The sequence below is a fragment of the Trichoplusia ni genome, chromosome 5, assembly GCF_003590095.1.
Source record: "Trichoplusia ni isolate ovarian cell line Hi5 chromosome 5, tn1, whole genome shotgun sequence".
Lineage (NCBI taxonomy): Eukaryota > Metazoa > Arthropoda > Insecta > Lepidoptera > Noctuidae > Trichoplusia > Trichoplusia ni.
Window position 1 is genome coordinate 9,976,592 of NC_039482.1, and position 15,819 is coordinate 9,992,410.

At 33.4% G+C, this 15,819-nt stretch overlaps 1 protein-coding gene across 2 annotated transcripts in view; it reads left to right on the top strand.

Annotated features, from left to right (window-relative positions):
- LOC113494435 (oxidative stress-induced growth inhibitor 1-like) overlaps positions 1-15,819 on the top strand; it is a 42,929-nt gene that overhangs the window by 18,340 nt on the left and 8,770 nt on the right. Inside the window, exons 1-4 of one of the 2 annotated variants that reach the window (XM_026872766.1) lie at positions 635-775; positions 8,433-8,802; positions 11,301-11,406; positions 12,263-12,362. In XM_026872766.1, coding sequence (XP_026728567.1) covers positions 8,730-8,802; positions 11,301-11,406; positions 12,263-12,362 — 279 coding nt within the window. In that variant the 5' untranslated portion in view covers positions 635-775; positions 8,433-8,729. Of the gene's footprint in view, positions 1-634; positions 776-8,432; positions 8,803-11,300; positions 11,407-12,262; positions 12,363-15,819 lie in introns of those variants that run through there. The other variant, XM_026872767.1, reaches the window with a different exon arrangement.

Below are 15,819 nucleotides of genomic sequence, written 5' to 3' on the forward strand. Positions count from 1 at the left end.
TTATTGATAACACTTTTACCTGGAAGCGGTTAAGGCTATTTTTGTAGATGAGCGCAATCCTTGATAATAGAGAATGGAGAAGCAAACCGGTGGTTTTAGTTAGCAGGAGTCCAGGGCACAACGCCCCGCCTTCCCCGAGATCAAGGAAGTACATTAGGATTACCATCAGGTCACTAAAGTGGATTTTGGATAATATACAAAATTAACTAGGTATTACCATAACCGAGGCAAAAGTATTTCAGACAAGTCGTAGCCCAAACAGAACACGTTGCGACAGGTTCTCGGTCTGTCGGTTAAAGATTTCATCTAAACGTTTTTTTCCTACCTATCTACACTTCTATAGTACCGATGATATTCTTCAAAGCGCAAGCTCAGATACGAAACACCAAAACAAAATTCCATTCATGATTCCCGTCGCCAGTACTTACGTTACAGCCGAACAGATTTCCTTTCACGCAACTAGCACTAATATCCGATGCGTTTAATAAACCAGCTTTTATTTACACACCTGAAGTCTTATACAATGTCCGAAAACACGTGTTTAACCCTCTGTGCAGTGCGCCGGCGCAAACACACATCAACACGCGATAATACAAATTCAAATTGAGAATAGGATATCAATGTCAGTTGTCAGTATTATTTTCAGTCGGCGTTTGACCACGGTTCGGTGCGGACGTCTCGATCTACGCTCGTGAATAAATCGCGGAGTATATTACGTTTTTTAAATTTGTAGTTTTTGTGTTGTGAATTGTTAGTGTTGGTGATAAGTTTTTGGGTATGTATTTTATATATTTTTCGTTGCTTGTTTTTTTTATCGTAACGCGATAAGCATAAGGCAAAATTCGTGTGATTTTTCGTTATTTTTTTATTAGAAAAAGTCTGACAGTTCTTTAAATGATTAATTATGTATTTATCCAGATGGTAAATTCGCTCTAATTAATTGACTTTTTGCGTGAAATAAATTACTCTTACCTTGAATATGTAATTTAACTTAACTATTTTATAGAAACAAGGTCAAAGTACGTTCTAGAATTATAGTGCTTTAAAGTAAATAATTGAATGCAGTATTATTGAAAAGCGTTTTTTTTTAAATTTATGCAATTAAGTAATCATCTAACAAATAAAATATTAGGTTATCTCGACAATATTTTAACGTTTCCTTTTTTACAGCCTGAATTTTTTACATTAATTGTTTAAACAACCTTCGAATTATACAATTACGGAATCAAAATAATTAAATTATTCGAAACTGACAACTGCTGCTAATTTACTGCACAATAAAAATAACTTGACAGAACAATTATTTACAAGTGCTTTTATATAGCGTTGGAAGTAATATTAAATTTAATTTTGACCAAAAAGAAACGTGCCCTAATTAATTGAATTAAAAAGAAATAGCACTTAACTCCTTTAAAGTGGATAAAAATAGCAAATTTTAAAAATAAAATTGTCTGAATTTAAATTCGCGGAAATTGTTTAATGTATACAAAAGCTATTTAAAAACATCTGCATGATACAGCACTTTAGACAAGTTAGATCATGTTACGGTTCTGCCAAAGTCGATTGCACAATATATAAACAAGGATTGCGTAATCGAAGGCATTTTTTATAAATTTAAGAAAAAAAATCTAAAGAAGAAACGTAGATAGCAACACATATCTTAATTTCTAATCTTAAAGACAGTTCTGAGTATTCGGATTTATGTTACTTTATGAGCATAAGATTAAAAAGGCAGTCGTAATCCTTTTTAAAAGCTTATTCAGTTGATAGGGATTAAATGCGAGGTATTTATTTCTTTTACCGTCGTAGACCCACCTAATAAGGCTTTAGTCTGTGTTATTTGGGATTTATTATCTTTTTATGTCACTGTTACCAAAATATTATACCGCTAAATTTTTTATCTCCTTAATATCTATTATTACAGGCAAATTCCAATTTTCCAGAAGTCTTACTTAAATAGGTAAACCGTGATAAAATAACATAAAAATTACCAAAGTAAAAACACCTATTAAAGCAAAAAAAAAACACAACATAACTAGCTATTTTATTCACAAAGCAAGTACAACATAATTATTAGCGTTTTTAAATTAAGGTAAATAAATAATTGTAAATTTTAATTCGGTAACTGTAAATAAATTAATAAAATAATTAAATTGTGACACATAGTAATCATTGAAATGATTTACTAATTTAATTTTGCTAGTTATTGTGTCCTATTTATACATTGTATATTAAGTAATTCGCAAAGGTTTTTAAACTGTGATATACCCACACCTTTGAAGAAATGAAGTTCCTATGTATTAAAGTCTAATATATAATTAGAATATTACCATTCAATAAAATAAAATTATTAAAATAACAAATAATTTCACCATCAGCTTTAATTGAACTGTCTAACCCGACTCTAATTCATAACCTTCTCATTAATTTGAAAATTGATCACCCCTGAGCAGATAAGCGCGGAGACTAATTAGTAAGAGTAATTAAGGATTTGTCTCAAAGCCGCCAGCCGTGTAACCACCTTTGCGAAGCTTAATTATCGCATCGCCACGTATTTGGACATCTGTAAATAGAAAAAGCTCGCAAGTTTGTTTGTAGAAGTACGAGCAAAATATATAGTCTGTGAATAAATCTGTCAATAATACATGAAAATAATAAAAAAATGTGACAAAATTCGTTCAAATTTATATGCCTTGGAAGAACATCGGGCAGAATACGAGCTACGAGCTCCGTTCCTTCCAAGTTAAAAAAAAATATCGACCATGCCAATACTTAAGCATTTTGCACTAAGCTAGTAACGGGTGGTCTCGATAAACAATAGACAGTCTATCGTCAACACTTTATGATAACATTATGACAGTACTTAGAAGTCTTTTGACGTATATAATTTCACATTTGATTGACACTTGACGTCTTATGTCTATTATAATTTAAAGCCCTGCATTTTGTATTGAAATATAATGCTTGAATATTTAAGTAATGATTGAATACCTTTTCTCTTTAATTTATGCTAGCATTATAACTAGTTTATTTTATATCTGCATTGTTTTCTCGTGCCATGATGCAAGTTGCGTCCATCCACAAAATATGAGCTGTATTTTTCGTCTTTGAAGTATCATTATTTAAATTTCAAATTATTTTATAACGGTTTTCAAGATGGCAACCCGTTTTACATAATTCATTCATGAATTCTGTAGTAGGAGACAAATGTAGACATTTATCAAGCAAGGCAAGGTGAGCAGCGACGGTCGGGATATTATAATAACTAGAAGCTTCCTTTGATTTCGTGGGTTTAAAAATTAATATTACAGGTATTTAAATTACATTGGCAGTGAGCTAGATTATTTTTACACATTATTATGATAATATTACGCTAAATCGTAACTTTATCGTATGTTGATACAAAAACGAAAAGCTATCATTTTTAAAAGGTCGTGGCATTACTTCGGCATTTAACAAATTTTCTCCTTTTCCAATTTCATGCTATAAATATAATTGTAGCCAACTTCCTTTAGTTTACTCTACGTCAGAATATTCTGAATTCATTCGTCAGTCATATAATAATCCCGAGACGTCGTCTGCCGCCGAGATAGGAATGCGTCAGCTTTTGGCAAGCTTCCAGAATGATATCCTTGAACCGTAGGTGTACACTCAATGAAGATTACATCTCAAGCGTTTTATAAGCTCTAAAGTAATCAGTTTTCTCTAAAAATGTGACAATATTAACGTAAGGAAACCAGCACACCTTTTTTATGTTGGTTTAAGCAATGTTATCCTCATGCCATGGACACCCGCCCCCTTGGGGGGAGAAAAAGGGTAGTGTCAGACTCTTACTGACTAAACCTGAACCGCTTTGCAATCCTTTATAAATAAATTTTCAAAAGTGTGCTAATCTTTGTCAAAGGCCTACGGGCGGTTTAAACTCTGACTCCAAATCATATTCAATACGAAAAAAAAACCTATTGTTATTAAACAGATATAATTTCGTTTTTTACGTTTACCTTGTACCATTTTGTTCATATCTTCAAGATGAGGATATTTAGAAACTAAACAGGGAAAAAGGACAGCGTGGCCCAAACGCACCTCCTTGTGGGAATACCAGTGTTAGTCAGTTAGTATTCATTAACATACCTATTGCTTCTAAACCAGTTTATTCGTAGGCTTTTCCTTTTAGAACAGTCTTTATTTTATTGAGGAAATATTTAAATGTCTTGCTGAATAAATTAAATTTGTATGGTGTATTTTGGGAATGAGACATTGATATTCTAATTATATGTTTAGGTAAACGTTAATAATAGGAATATTGTGGTCGACAATCAGTGATTGCTCTTATTAAACTTTTTTGTGTATGGTCCACCATATGTATTGCTTTTTTACGTTTTACATGCCTTATTATTAACGTAAGCAATTCGAATGACATTTTAGGCAATCCTAATTATTATAATTGTCAATACTTATTTAAACTATCTGAGCTCGTTTTAATTAATACTATTTCTTTTAATAAATCTAAATTATGTACAACTTTAAGTGGTTAATCTGAAGCATATTACAAATGATAATTAATTCATCTATTCAGAAAACCTCGATTCTAACCCATTTTGAATCTCAAATAAAGTCATAGGTAATTTTAATGCCATTTTTTACAGCCAGATACCCTATATTTGGGACCTATGTTTCCTCATGACTTTCCTCCACCGTTTATCAGTAGTATCCTAGAATAATTAAACTGAATTAAGTGAAACAAATCCTAATTATATTCTGTCGGTTGAATGAGTGCCAATGTAGCGCTGATAGTTTCCGCGTGTGTGCCCCAAATATATTGCCAATAGCTCGCACTAATTCTTTTTCTAACATATTAGAACAAGGTCCTTTACACTAAAACTTACAATTCGTAAAACTAGGCTGGCTCCACTTCAGAAAAACAAATGATTTGAATATGAATTGATAATCGTATTAAAAAAAGATAAAATTGAATATGTTTGCCCCCGCGTAGGACATGAGTCTGTGTGGTGCACGAATGCTTGACCTGAGCCAGGGTCTCTTTGTGCATGTAAGTCACTTGATTTTTTTTTTAATGAGGGTATTACTTGTGAACCCTTTACCAAGGATTATGATTATGGTCGTTTACCCGACTTCCACCAAATTGAATGGGTAAGCTTGAGTACTACGCTACGGTATCCAGTGTCAACGGCAACTGTTAAAAAATTCCCTGAGGTAAAAAATGGTACTAGGGCATGTCTTTACGGCTCTATTACTGGCTAGAAAAACTGGATGCTCTACAATCCATTACAAGTCATAGGAATACATACAAAAACTTGTCTTGTTGTTGGTATACATTAATTAACCCGCTAGTTGTTGCTCGCGGCTTCGCCCGCAACCTATCTGCAAGAACACTATATCTGAATTCGGATAAGAGAATCCTATGTGTTAACCCGAGTTGTTAGCTACTTACCATATTTCATTGAAATCGGTCTAGCCGTTTCGGCGTGAAGAAGTGCCAAATACACTGACATATTTTCACATTTGTAATATATTCGGATTCAACGTCCATAACCCTAAATAGACATAAATAAATATATTAAACAACCCTTGTTAAGTCTTAAGGAAACCTTTCCTTTCGTGTTTAATAAAAATATTCTACACATTATGTCAGTACAACTGATGAAACTGAAACTTTCAGTATTTTAAAATGGATGTCGTTTATTTGTAATCATGTGATATCCAAGAGCATTTCTTTCTTATCATCCGTTAAAAAGTCCATTAAATTCTGTGTCCCGAATACTGGTTTGGGAGAAAGCGGTTAAATTTAACTGACATTGATTTTTAGTTATTTGACAGTTAGAGTGCATCTTTTATGCATGAGATTAAATTTCTCCGAGTGCTGTATATGTTTTGAGAATCGTTTCTTTATTCATTTAACAAATAAAATATATTCTTATTGCTTGTAAACTATTCTTTAATTAAGCTTTTGCCTTTGACTTCTTTCAAGTACTTACTCCTAATTATTCAATTAACCCTATTGAGTTTTTCCACTGCTGGGCAAATATGTTCAGGATCCCAATTCAGCTATTTACAAGGCCTATTTTTAATTACGGAATTGGGGCCCTGCTCCCAGGCCAATACTTCCTGCTGATACCTAACGATACCGTCGAGCAAACTCTTAAACCAAACTTTTATTTAGAGACTAGAACTAAGACTTAGACTTGCGAAAACCCATCTCCATCCATAAATAACCTTTCCCAAATTCATCTTCTAAAGGCCTTAGTTACGCTTTAGCTTTTATACCTTGAATACCAGTCTTACTGCCCATTCAGCATCAGGTAACAAGAAATGTATAACAATTAGCGCTATTTACATAACATCGTTTATTTGACATTGTGATCCTTATACACATGGAAAGTGAGTGGTCAAGTGACGTCACTATTATTGTAGTATCATTATCGTAAGCATTAATTAGTTCTTAAAGATTTGTAGTAGATAATCTTTTAATACCTTCAAGCATTCTAACAATAGGAGAATCTTGCTGTCGTGTGAAATTGCGGTATCTTTTGACTATGGATTTATATTGCTTCTGTTTTTGATTAATGACTCCTGCACTAAAGAGTTTATTCCTTGTGGCGCTTGTGTAGGTTATTTCTCAATAATTCAAATCACATGCACAGAGGTGCACTGGAGAAAATAATGAATCAGTTTTCTTTTTTAATATTTCCATACATACAGAATGACTTTGAAGTTTATTATTCAATTTCACTGTTTCCACTGCCTTGTGACTATTTTGTATCCCATTCATAAGTCTTGAGAAACAGTTCTTAAAACCGATTAATACACAATGCAACCTTTCTTCCTCAATGTCACCTGATTTATCTATGACTGTTAATTAATCGATTTGTGTCCGGCGCCATATTGGTTTGAATGCACGTTGTGTATCAATGACAACCGTTGATGAAGCCAGCGGTTGTTTCCATCCACTTATTATGCGGGAGACGAATGCTTTGATTGATTCGATCACGTTGCTGTGATTGGTAGTATGGATAGATAGTATACTAGCTCTGGAAAGATTTGAATGATAATTTGGAATGTTCCAGAATCGAAATTTAGAGAGTCGAGATCGGTTTCGATCCCCGCTTATCACAAGCGTTTGTTTGATCCACGCTTGTCCTGAGTCTGGACGTCTCTGTACATACGACTTGAATGTTTGCAACTAAGAGTAAAAGGAATACATATAAAGGTTTCCATTAATTTTCTTTTAATATGCGACTAAGCAGTGTCGGGGCCCTCTTGTTGATAACCTAGCTTTTTTAATAAAACTAACTTTTCTAACAATATTTTACAGTTAGACCAAACTTTCTTTATAGAAAATGGGTTGCTTAGTCAATCCGTTACTTTGTTTGCTTACTGCCGACAAAGGATTGTTTTCATTTCTGGCCAAACACTATATAAAATATAGTTCAACAATGTCAATGTTTTTAGACATATAGTACAGTAGTCATATTGTACTGCACAATGGAAGGAAGGAACTCGTGTTTACTATGATAATATCCTGAATATTACATAATGTGATTAAAGTTTAATAAAAACTATAACACAGTGCGTCTTTGCAATGAGAACTGTTTCCAAAAATATTTAATACCTACTTATTTTAATATCTTGTGAATTAACCTACTTATTAACTAAATAACCTACTTATTTTAATATCTTGATGAGTCTACAGTGCCAGTGTCATCATATAGGTGCCCGTTGGTCCATTTTGCGAAGCATGGCTTGTGAGTCGTTATTCCAGATTTGAACTTTGATAAATAATGCCAGATCGAAATGTAATATTCCCCTCAATATTAAAATTATCTTAAATTCAGAAACACAAAGCTTTTCACGAACTATTTCTAGACATACCACCAATTCAGTACCTATATATAACTATAATTAGCACAATTTTAATACATGATATTGTCTCAACCGCTACCTCTAATTAACAAATACTTAGATAGTAGTCTCCTTTTTAATTACACTTATTTATAAACAAGTATTGTTACAAAAACCACCGTAGGTCTGCTCGTATCAAAGAGACCTATGATTACCAACAATCGATTGTCCGTGACACAAAAAGGCACTTTAATTCTATATGCTTCAATAAATCGTTTCTACAAGTCATGTTTTCTTGAAGACAACATAAATTTTAAAAGCCTTGACTATGTTTTCCTTTGTTTTAACAGTAACTTGAAGTTTGTAAAGGGTATTTTTTCAGTAAAGAGGTTTTGTCACTTTTCATATATATATAGTATAGTCGACTATTAGACTATCCGATAAGATTGGAAGCCAATCTCAAAATATGAAAAAGAATAGGCCAAAAACACGTTATGTAATTGAGAGATAGTACTTATATTGTTGTTATGCAGTTATACCATCATATTAAATTGACCTTTTGCTTGTTCCAGATAGCAGGAAGCACGACCTCACATAAAACAAGATAAACCACAGTTTTTATAACCTACCACAGACACACGACGAAGAAAACTTAGAACATAGACTAAAAAAGTCCGTAAGACTCAAAACTGCATGTGATATTAATTTAATAAAAAAAAAGTATTTATTGTGACTGCATTTAGAATTTAGAATTCGCTATATAAATCCGCCATTTATAGAACTAGCCATAGACTAAGAAGTAATAGACTACAGATAAAATAAGGAGGCTGGATCGAAGGAGGTTGTATACGATAAAATCGGCAAGTAAGATGAAAGACAACATGAAATCGTGCGGGCACACGTTATCAGATGACGTCGTGTACAAAGAAGTAGTTGTTATCGGTGAGTATTGATTTGGTTTTTTTTTTCTAACTTTAGTTTTAAATTCACACGTGTTTGGAATGTTTTCTTGCTTATTATCCTCATGAGGTCGAATCTGGATGAGGCTAGCACAGGACCGTAGAAATTTTTACGAGAACGGCCTCCCCGTTCTCTAGGCAGTGCCCCGCCAGTCCCTATGCCCAGCAGTGGGAATTCAAAGGCTATGCATTGACCTCACAAAATATACCAACAAGTCATTTATACATTAGCACACACTAGCCGCAACTTTCGGGTGCTATTCACATAAGTGACATTACACATAGTCTCATTGGCACTACGACCATGTTAGGCATATAAACCAGCTTTAATTTGTGTAACAATGGTAGGTTTCCATCAGCCACCACGACCCGCGCCTCAATTCAGGCGAGACGTGTCGATTGACCTCGCTCACCCTATGTCTGTCGCAAGCATTGTGCTACACGCTATTCATATAAACAATTTTTATTTATAATCACGCGTGAAGGCTCTGATCGGGTAGATAGAGAATATTGAAACAATTTGTTATACGGAGCATAAATACTGAGGCATTCAGTTTTAAAAATCGTTTTTATCAAACTTGTGTAATTTAAACACTAAAAATACACATTTAATATAAAACAAACTTAATTGAAATTGCTCGTGTCGTTCGGGAGCAAAGATGCCACGGACAGGCAAACAAACATGATAATCTTAGAAAGCCGCTCCTTTGCGTCAGGGGTCAACAATCAAATCTTTTGGATAAAACATTAGATATCTCGTTTTACTAATAAACAATTTGTTAGAAAAAGTCATTACATAAAAATAAAATAACTCTAACATACAAACACATGTGTATTTATAGGTTTACGCCAACCGCAGTTGCATCTACTAATAAAATTGACACTTAATTACTTTCAATTAGCTACTGGACTCCAGCCAAGCTTCACACAGTTTTATTACATTATGCATAGGTATACTAAAGCATAGAACTTTGCAAAACACTGCATTCGTTCCGTTATACTCGGTTACGTTATTTTATTTGCGAATTTTCGGCAAAATATTATAATATGAATACCAATCCCACTGTAAACGCGTATGTTTTTATGTAAGTAGCGAGATCAGGGTTAATACATAGGTTTGTACCCCGATTTTATGTTCTCGCGAGATCGTTTGAAAGTGGTAGAAGGCTTTTTATTTTTCCTATAGTTACCAGATCTGGTAGATTTGTAGGAACATTCCAGAAATCTGTTTTCCTTCTCCTTAATTTTTCTTTACCGGACCCTACTCTAGAAATTCAAATCCAGAGTATTAGGTAACATGGGAATAAACCCAGGTTTTTCCAAGTTAGATCAATGTTTAATTATAGGTGTTATTCAATGTATCCGTTATATATATAACTTCCTGTATTCTGTAATTTAGTTATAATAGTCAGTTTAATTACTGTATTGATTGCTTTATACATAGTTTTACCTCGTATTGACATGCACTAGTTCTGAATTTACACCGACTTAAAAAGCGGTGTAATATGTTCATCTGAATGGCAATCATCAAAAAGCTCCAATATGAATTGACCAAGGTATCCTTTTCCCAAATTCTAAAGTAAAGTCTAAAATTATAATCAGGTGTTTCCACTTATTAAGTTACATACACTAAAGATTTACCTTCGAGTATTTCACAAGGTCGCTCCCCTAGTTTCGTACTCCGTAGAAATCCTTAATCATGAGCTGAAACTTTGGTCACAGTGTCATACGTGCACCTGCAGACACATTCCTATTAATCATCTCAATTGCAAACATTTTGTCAACTATTCGTAGAAAAGAAACATTTTACCATGTAAAACTACAGTTGGCATACGTTCAGTTTCCGTGACAGGTGACAAGAATCTGTAGGGTATTGTTGCGTCTTCTGCGATCGCTGTAACGAAACAAATTGTTTTATTAATTTCAATAACATGTAAATAATTTATTGTTTGATGAGTGATAGAGTTTTCCAGGACTAGAAATATGTAGCTAATGATGAACGTTTAAAATATTGTAGACGTAAATTGTAGATAAAAAGTTAGACTAAATATGAGGTTTTGTGTTACAATTACTCAAAATGATATTGATAAAGCTAATTTGTGTAAAGTCTAAAAACTAAAACTTGAAGACTATAAACTATACACATACACTATAAAACAAGAGCTAATTAAATAATTTAACATAGTTTGGGCTATGTTTATTTTCTATGCCTGGTTTCTCCACTTTGCATGCGTCTCCCCGTCTCGTCCCGACTCATCCACAAGCCATACATGTTTGTCTCGGCTTTCTCCTCCTTATATACTATAATATCAGATAACATCTTCGAATTTATCTCTAACCATCTGTCAACACTTCATCAGAAGTATATTTTAGGTACAGGATATCCAGAAACCCGTCAAAACAACACTTATGCACATTACCGTCAACAAATCGTCGTTTCAAATTGTCGAAACATATATTCGATTCGTATTTCCTTTCTAGGCAACGGGCCAAGCGGCATGGTGACGTCATTCATGCTGGCTGGCAACGTACCGTACCTAAAGGACATCCCCGATGATCTGCCAATAGACGAAATGCTAAGAGCCAGGTAAGAATGGAAAAAAAAACATTTTTGCGGGTAAAGTGTGACGTAATGACCCAATTGTGACATGGAGACAGCTTGTGTGGTTTACCGCTATCTACATTCAACTGCAAAATGACTGCGAAATAAATGCCTTATAATATTTCGTAATGATATTGGATCTACAAGTCATGGATGACAAAATTCGTCTCGTGTTGTGTCAATTATTCCCACGATGAAGGATTCTATAGCCTCAAATAACTTTATATTTGCAAAATATGCTACCTAATGCATACCTGTATCAAAGTTTGAAATCGGGTTAATTAGTTTTAATAACCACGTTCTACTTTTGCTTGTACGGTAATAGCGTCTATCTAAGCTATATATTTTGAAGCTTCATCAGCTTCAAAATCCAGTCCTTCCGTTTGTTCTCGGTATGTTAAATCAAACACATCGTTGTGTATGCAAGACGAGCGTCCGTTACTATAATATTATGTAACACTGATGTGACAACAACACGCGGTCGACATACGGCTTCTGTCCGTCTTATTAGCAGAAATGTGGAAGTGTGACGAGAAGTCATACGAACTAATTGTATGTAATTACTGGAGTTCGTTGACCATAATTCGATGTTTGGAAGACGTTTTTGAATGTTAATTAGTGTCTTTTTATGCGAGTAGGCGAAATGTAGGGTAACGTCTTTTGGCGTTTATCTTTCACGTTTTAAAAGAGTAATTTTTGTATTGAAAATGTACGCTACCATTGAAAAAGAGACAATTCTATTTGTGTCCCTAATGATCTGTAAATAAATACATAGCTATCTATGCTTGTATCTCAGGAAAATTCCTTATTGTTAGTACAATAATTTGGTTCTATATTTCAGACTATCAAACATACCACGCGGACAAAGTTTATATGAAACTGATCTCATGGAGCTGGCTGAAGGACTTGAGGGAAGGAGCCAGAATCCCATACCGCTACTGGTAAGTCAACCAAACAAACTATGGCAATATTTTCCTTCAGGTTCATGCGATAATCACCCTTATGAGCTCGTATGAGTTGAAAGTTTCCGACCCGTATTTGGCTGATGGAATTTCGGAGTTTTGATGCCCTGTTGGTACCCAGTGAAGTTGTTATACAGTTCTCGTTTTCAGATATTAGTTTGAAGTAGAATAATAATAATTATTGTTTATATGTATAAAATTTTGTAACGAGAGGTGGTTAGCAGAATAAAAAAGCGCCATATATTTTACCTTTTGTGACATGGAAATATTTATAAGTATAACCCGTAAATCATATTTAACTATCATTAAAGTACTTATATTCTAATCTAATGCAAATCATCTAAAACCCACTACCAGTTGATTGCTCTTAAACCAATATGGCGATTGTAAAATATGACCAACATTTTTCTAAAAGAGGTCACTTTCATCCTCTTAGTAATAAACGCGATTTATTCTATTTTTTGTAGAAATGTTAATAGCATATGTATTTGGCATTTATATTATAGTCCGAGTGATAACGCTTGGGATTCCCTTCTAAAACCGAAATTTAAACACTATCGCGAAGTCAAATATTCCGGTGTTTTGTATTGCTCGCAAAATACTTGATAATTCATCACTTGGGTCAATGTTCATTGTTGATAGTAGCAATGTTTATAGATTATTTAGATATGGAAAACTAGCAAGAAACGCGGTTTCGCTTGCTCAAATCAAAAATATTACGGAAGAAAAATTACGTTTACTGAGTATAATGGCATTAATGACTAACGAACAGCCATTCATTATATTATGTAGATGTAATGAATTAAAACTTATTTACTATAGATAATTTTGATGATATAATCGTTAATCTTTTTATAAATACAGACAACAGAATTATTTAATCAAATAAGTTAACTTATCATCTGATTTAATCAAAAGATTTTCAAATAATTACATTAATGAGCTATATGAAAATAATAGGTATTATTTAATACGTCTTTTATTGCATGTATTTTATTCAGATCCTTAATAAAACACATATTAATTTTCTTACACACTTTAATTAATAACAAGTACAAACAACAAGTCTAAAATACATCAAAAAACTAAAAAAAAATCTACGTAAACATTAATGAGATATAAACACGCCATAAAGATTTTCTATCTGGATATCTTATCACCAACAAGACACAGTATTAGATCATCGATATTAGCTAAATATTTCGACATTATAATTATGATTACTATCTATCAGACTATCATATCTAGTGATAATTTACTTCCTAGTTCATTTTAAATAGGTTTCAGCTGTAAAGAATCCAAAGGTTAAAAAATACAAAATTACGTCAGTAAAAGTTATCATTTCAATTTAAAGAAACGTTAATCTTTTACTTAACTACATTACGGAAAAGGAAATATAGAATATTAATTTCATTTAATCAGCATTTATGAAAAGTTCATATTTTTTACAAATATTTTATTAAAATCGTACCATCTGCAATGATCAATGAATGCAACATGCATCAATGCTCAAAAAACCTTCCCTTTACCCGTAAAATCCCAGCTTTAATACACATATAGGCTGGCTAAGGCTGGTATCCAGAACCTAGGTTCTTCCATCCAAAGGTTGTCTGTAAAAGATCGCTTTTAGCGATAAGACCGCCCATTGTGGCACCATGTAACTATATATAAATATTCTATCTACCAGACACTAAAATGTTATTGTTATTTAATAACATCCTAACACCGAACCGTAATATATTTAGTCACATAACATAGTACAGCTGTTAGGGACCTTGATATCGCTCCAATCATGCGTTTATGCAAGAGTTCACGGTCTGCTGGTGCTATTGACAAGCCTATCGCATTACACGTAATATCGAATGGTCGCTACACATAAATATTTGTAACTAACTACATGTTTATATATATACTAGCTGTTGCCCGCGACTTCGTCCCCGTGGGTAGAAGATATAAGTTATGATTTATACCTGCCCTGTTTTTTCACATTTTCCATTGTATCTTCCCTCCTATTAGTCGCAACGTGATGGTTTATAGAAGAAAGAATAGCCTAAAGCCTTCCTCGATGAATGGTCTATTCAACACAGAAAGAATTTTTCAATTTGGACCAGTAGTTCCTGAGATTAGCGCGTTCAAACAAACAAACAAACTCTTCAGCTTTATATATTAGTATAGATATACATAAATGTATAGGCATAGGCTAAGGTCCCATATTTCTCGCGGTAGTTTGCATCGCGTTCCCGTGGTCTCAGGTACAAGGGAAGGATGAAGCACTCCGGAGGATTTAGCCGGTAAGATTCCGGCACACCTTTCTGCATTTCCCAGGGCGAAGGAAGTCCATGAGGATTTCCCCGGGTAAAAAAGGGCTCCATATTCCGCTATTTACAATTCGTAGAATTTTTCAATTTCATTGTATTGACAGTGAGTACTGAATTTCCAAGTGCCGCGGATCGATCCCGAGTAGGTCAAGCAGCATGTGACTTGAATGTTTGTGCAACCCCAGACACAAGGATGAAAATAACTATAATTTACTGAGATTCTTGATAGTTGGGCGAGCAAAGTTGTGGTCTAAAGCTACTTCGTGTCAGCTCTGATTATCAGGTAATTCAGATCAATTGGCAACATGTCACGCCGCAGCCCACTCAAGCATGGTTTGCACTTCACGCTTCACGTCACCGTTAAACTTAAATATATTCTATCAGTGTTATGCGATTCGAAAATGTGTAGTATACATATTTAATAGTATTTTTAGTATAGATACAACTTTTTAATTTTCATTGGTTGCATTTCGTTATTATGTAGGCTTGAGAGACTTTTAATAAGAATGTGTCACAAACAACTCATGCGGTTACATGCGCTACCTTCTTTAGAGCTCAAATAGTTTTATCAATGACAAAATATTTACTAAAAAACAGTATTAAATAGATTAGATGTTACGATCGATGTTGCGATAATATCTACCTAATGAACGGTTTACTTGCACGTATTTAATCAGTAGTTTTTATTTGAAGTGGGTTGTACGTCTTTTTAAAAAAAATACTATTATTCTATTATAGATCCTGTCTTATACGTTGATGTATAAAAATGTTCAGATATGTTTAAGGATAAACATTAATTACGAATCTGTCTTGAAGTTCATTTATCAAGTGTATTCATAACTCATTTTTTGTGTCTAAAGATAACCGCTTTTTTGGCTACGTTCTTATACTTAAATTGTATTCAAAATTATAACTTATGCGTTAGAAAATAAGGTTCTAAATGGAATGTTATGTGGATGTAATGTTTTATTCTGACATAGCTTTTAAGCATGTCTGTAGGTTTTATATTTTTTTTTATAATCAATGATGATGGTATTTTTATTCGAGTATTCATTTTTGAATCTCTTTATGTGATACTTGGAATAGTGTTCAAATAGTGTAATGACAAAATAAGTAAT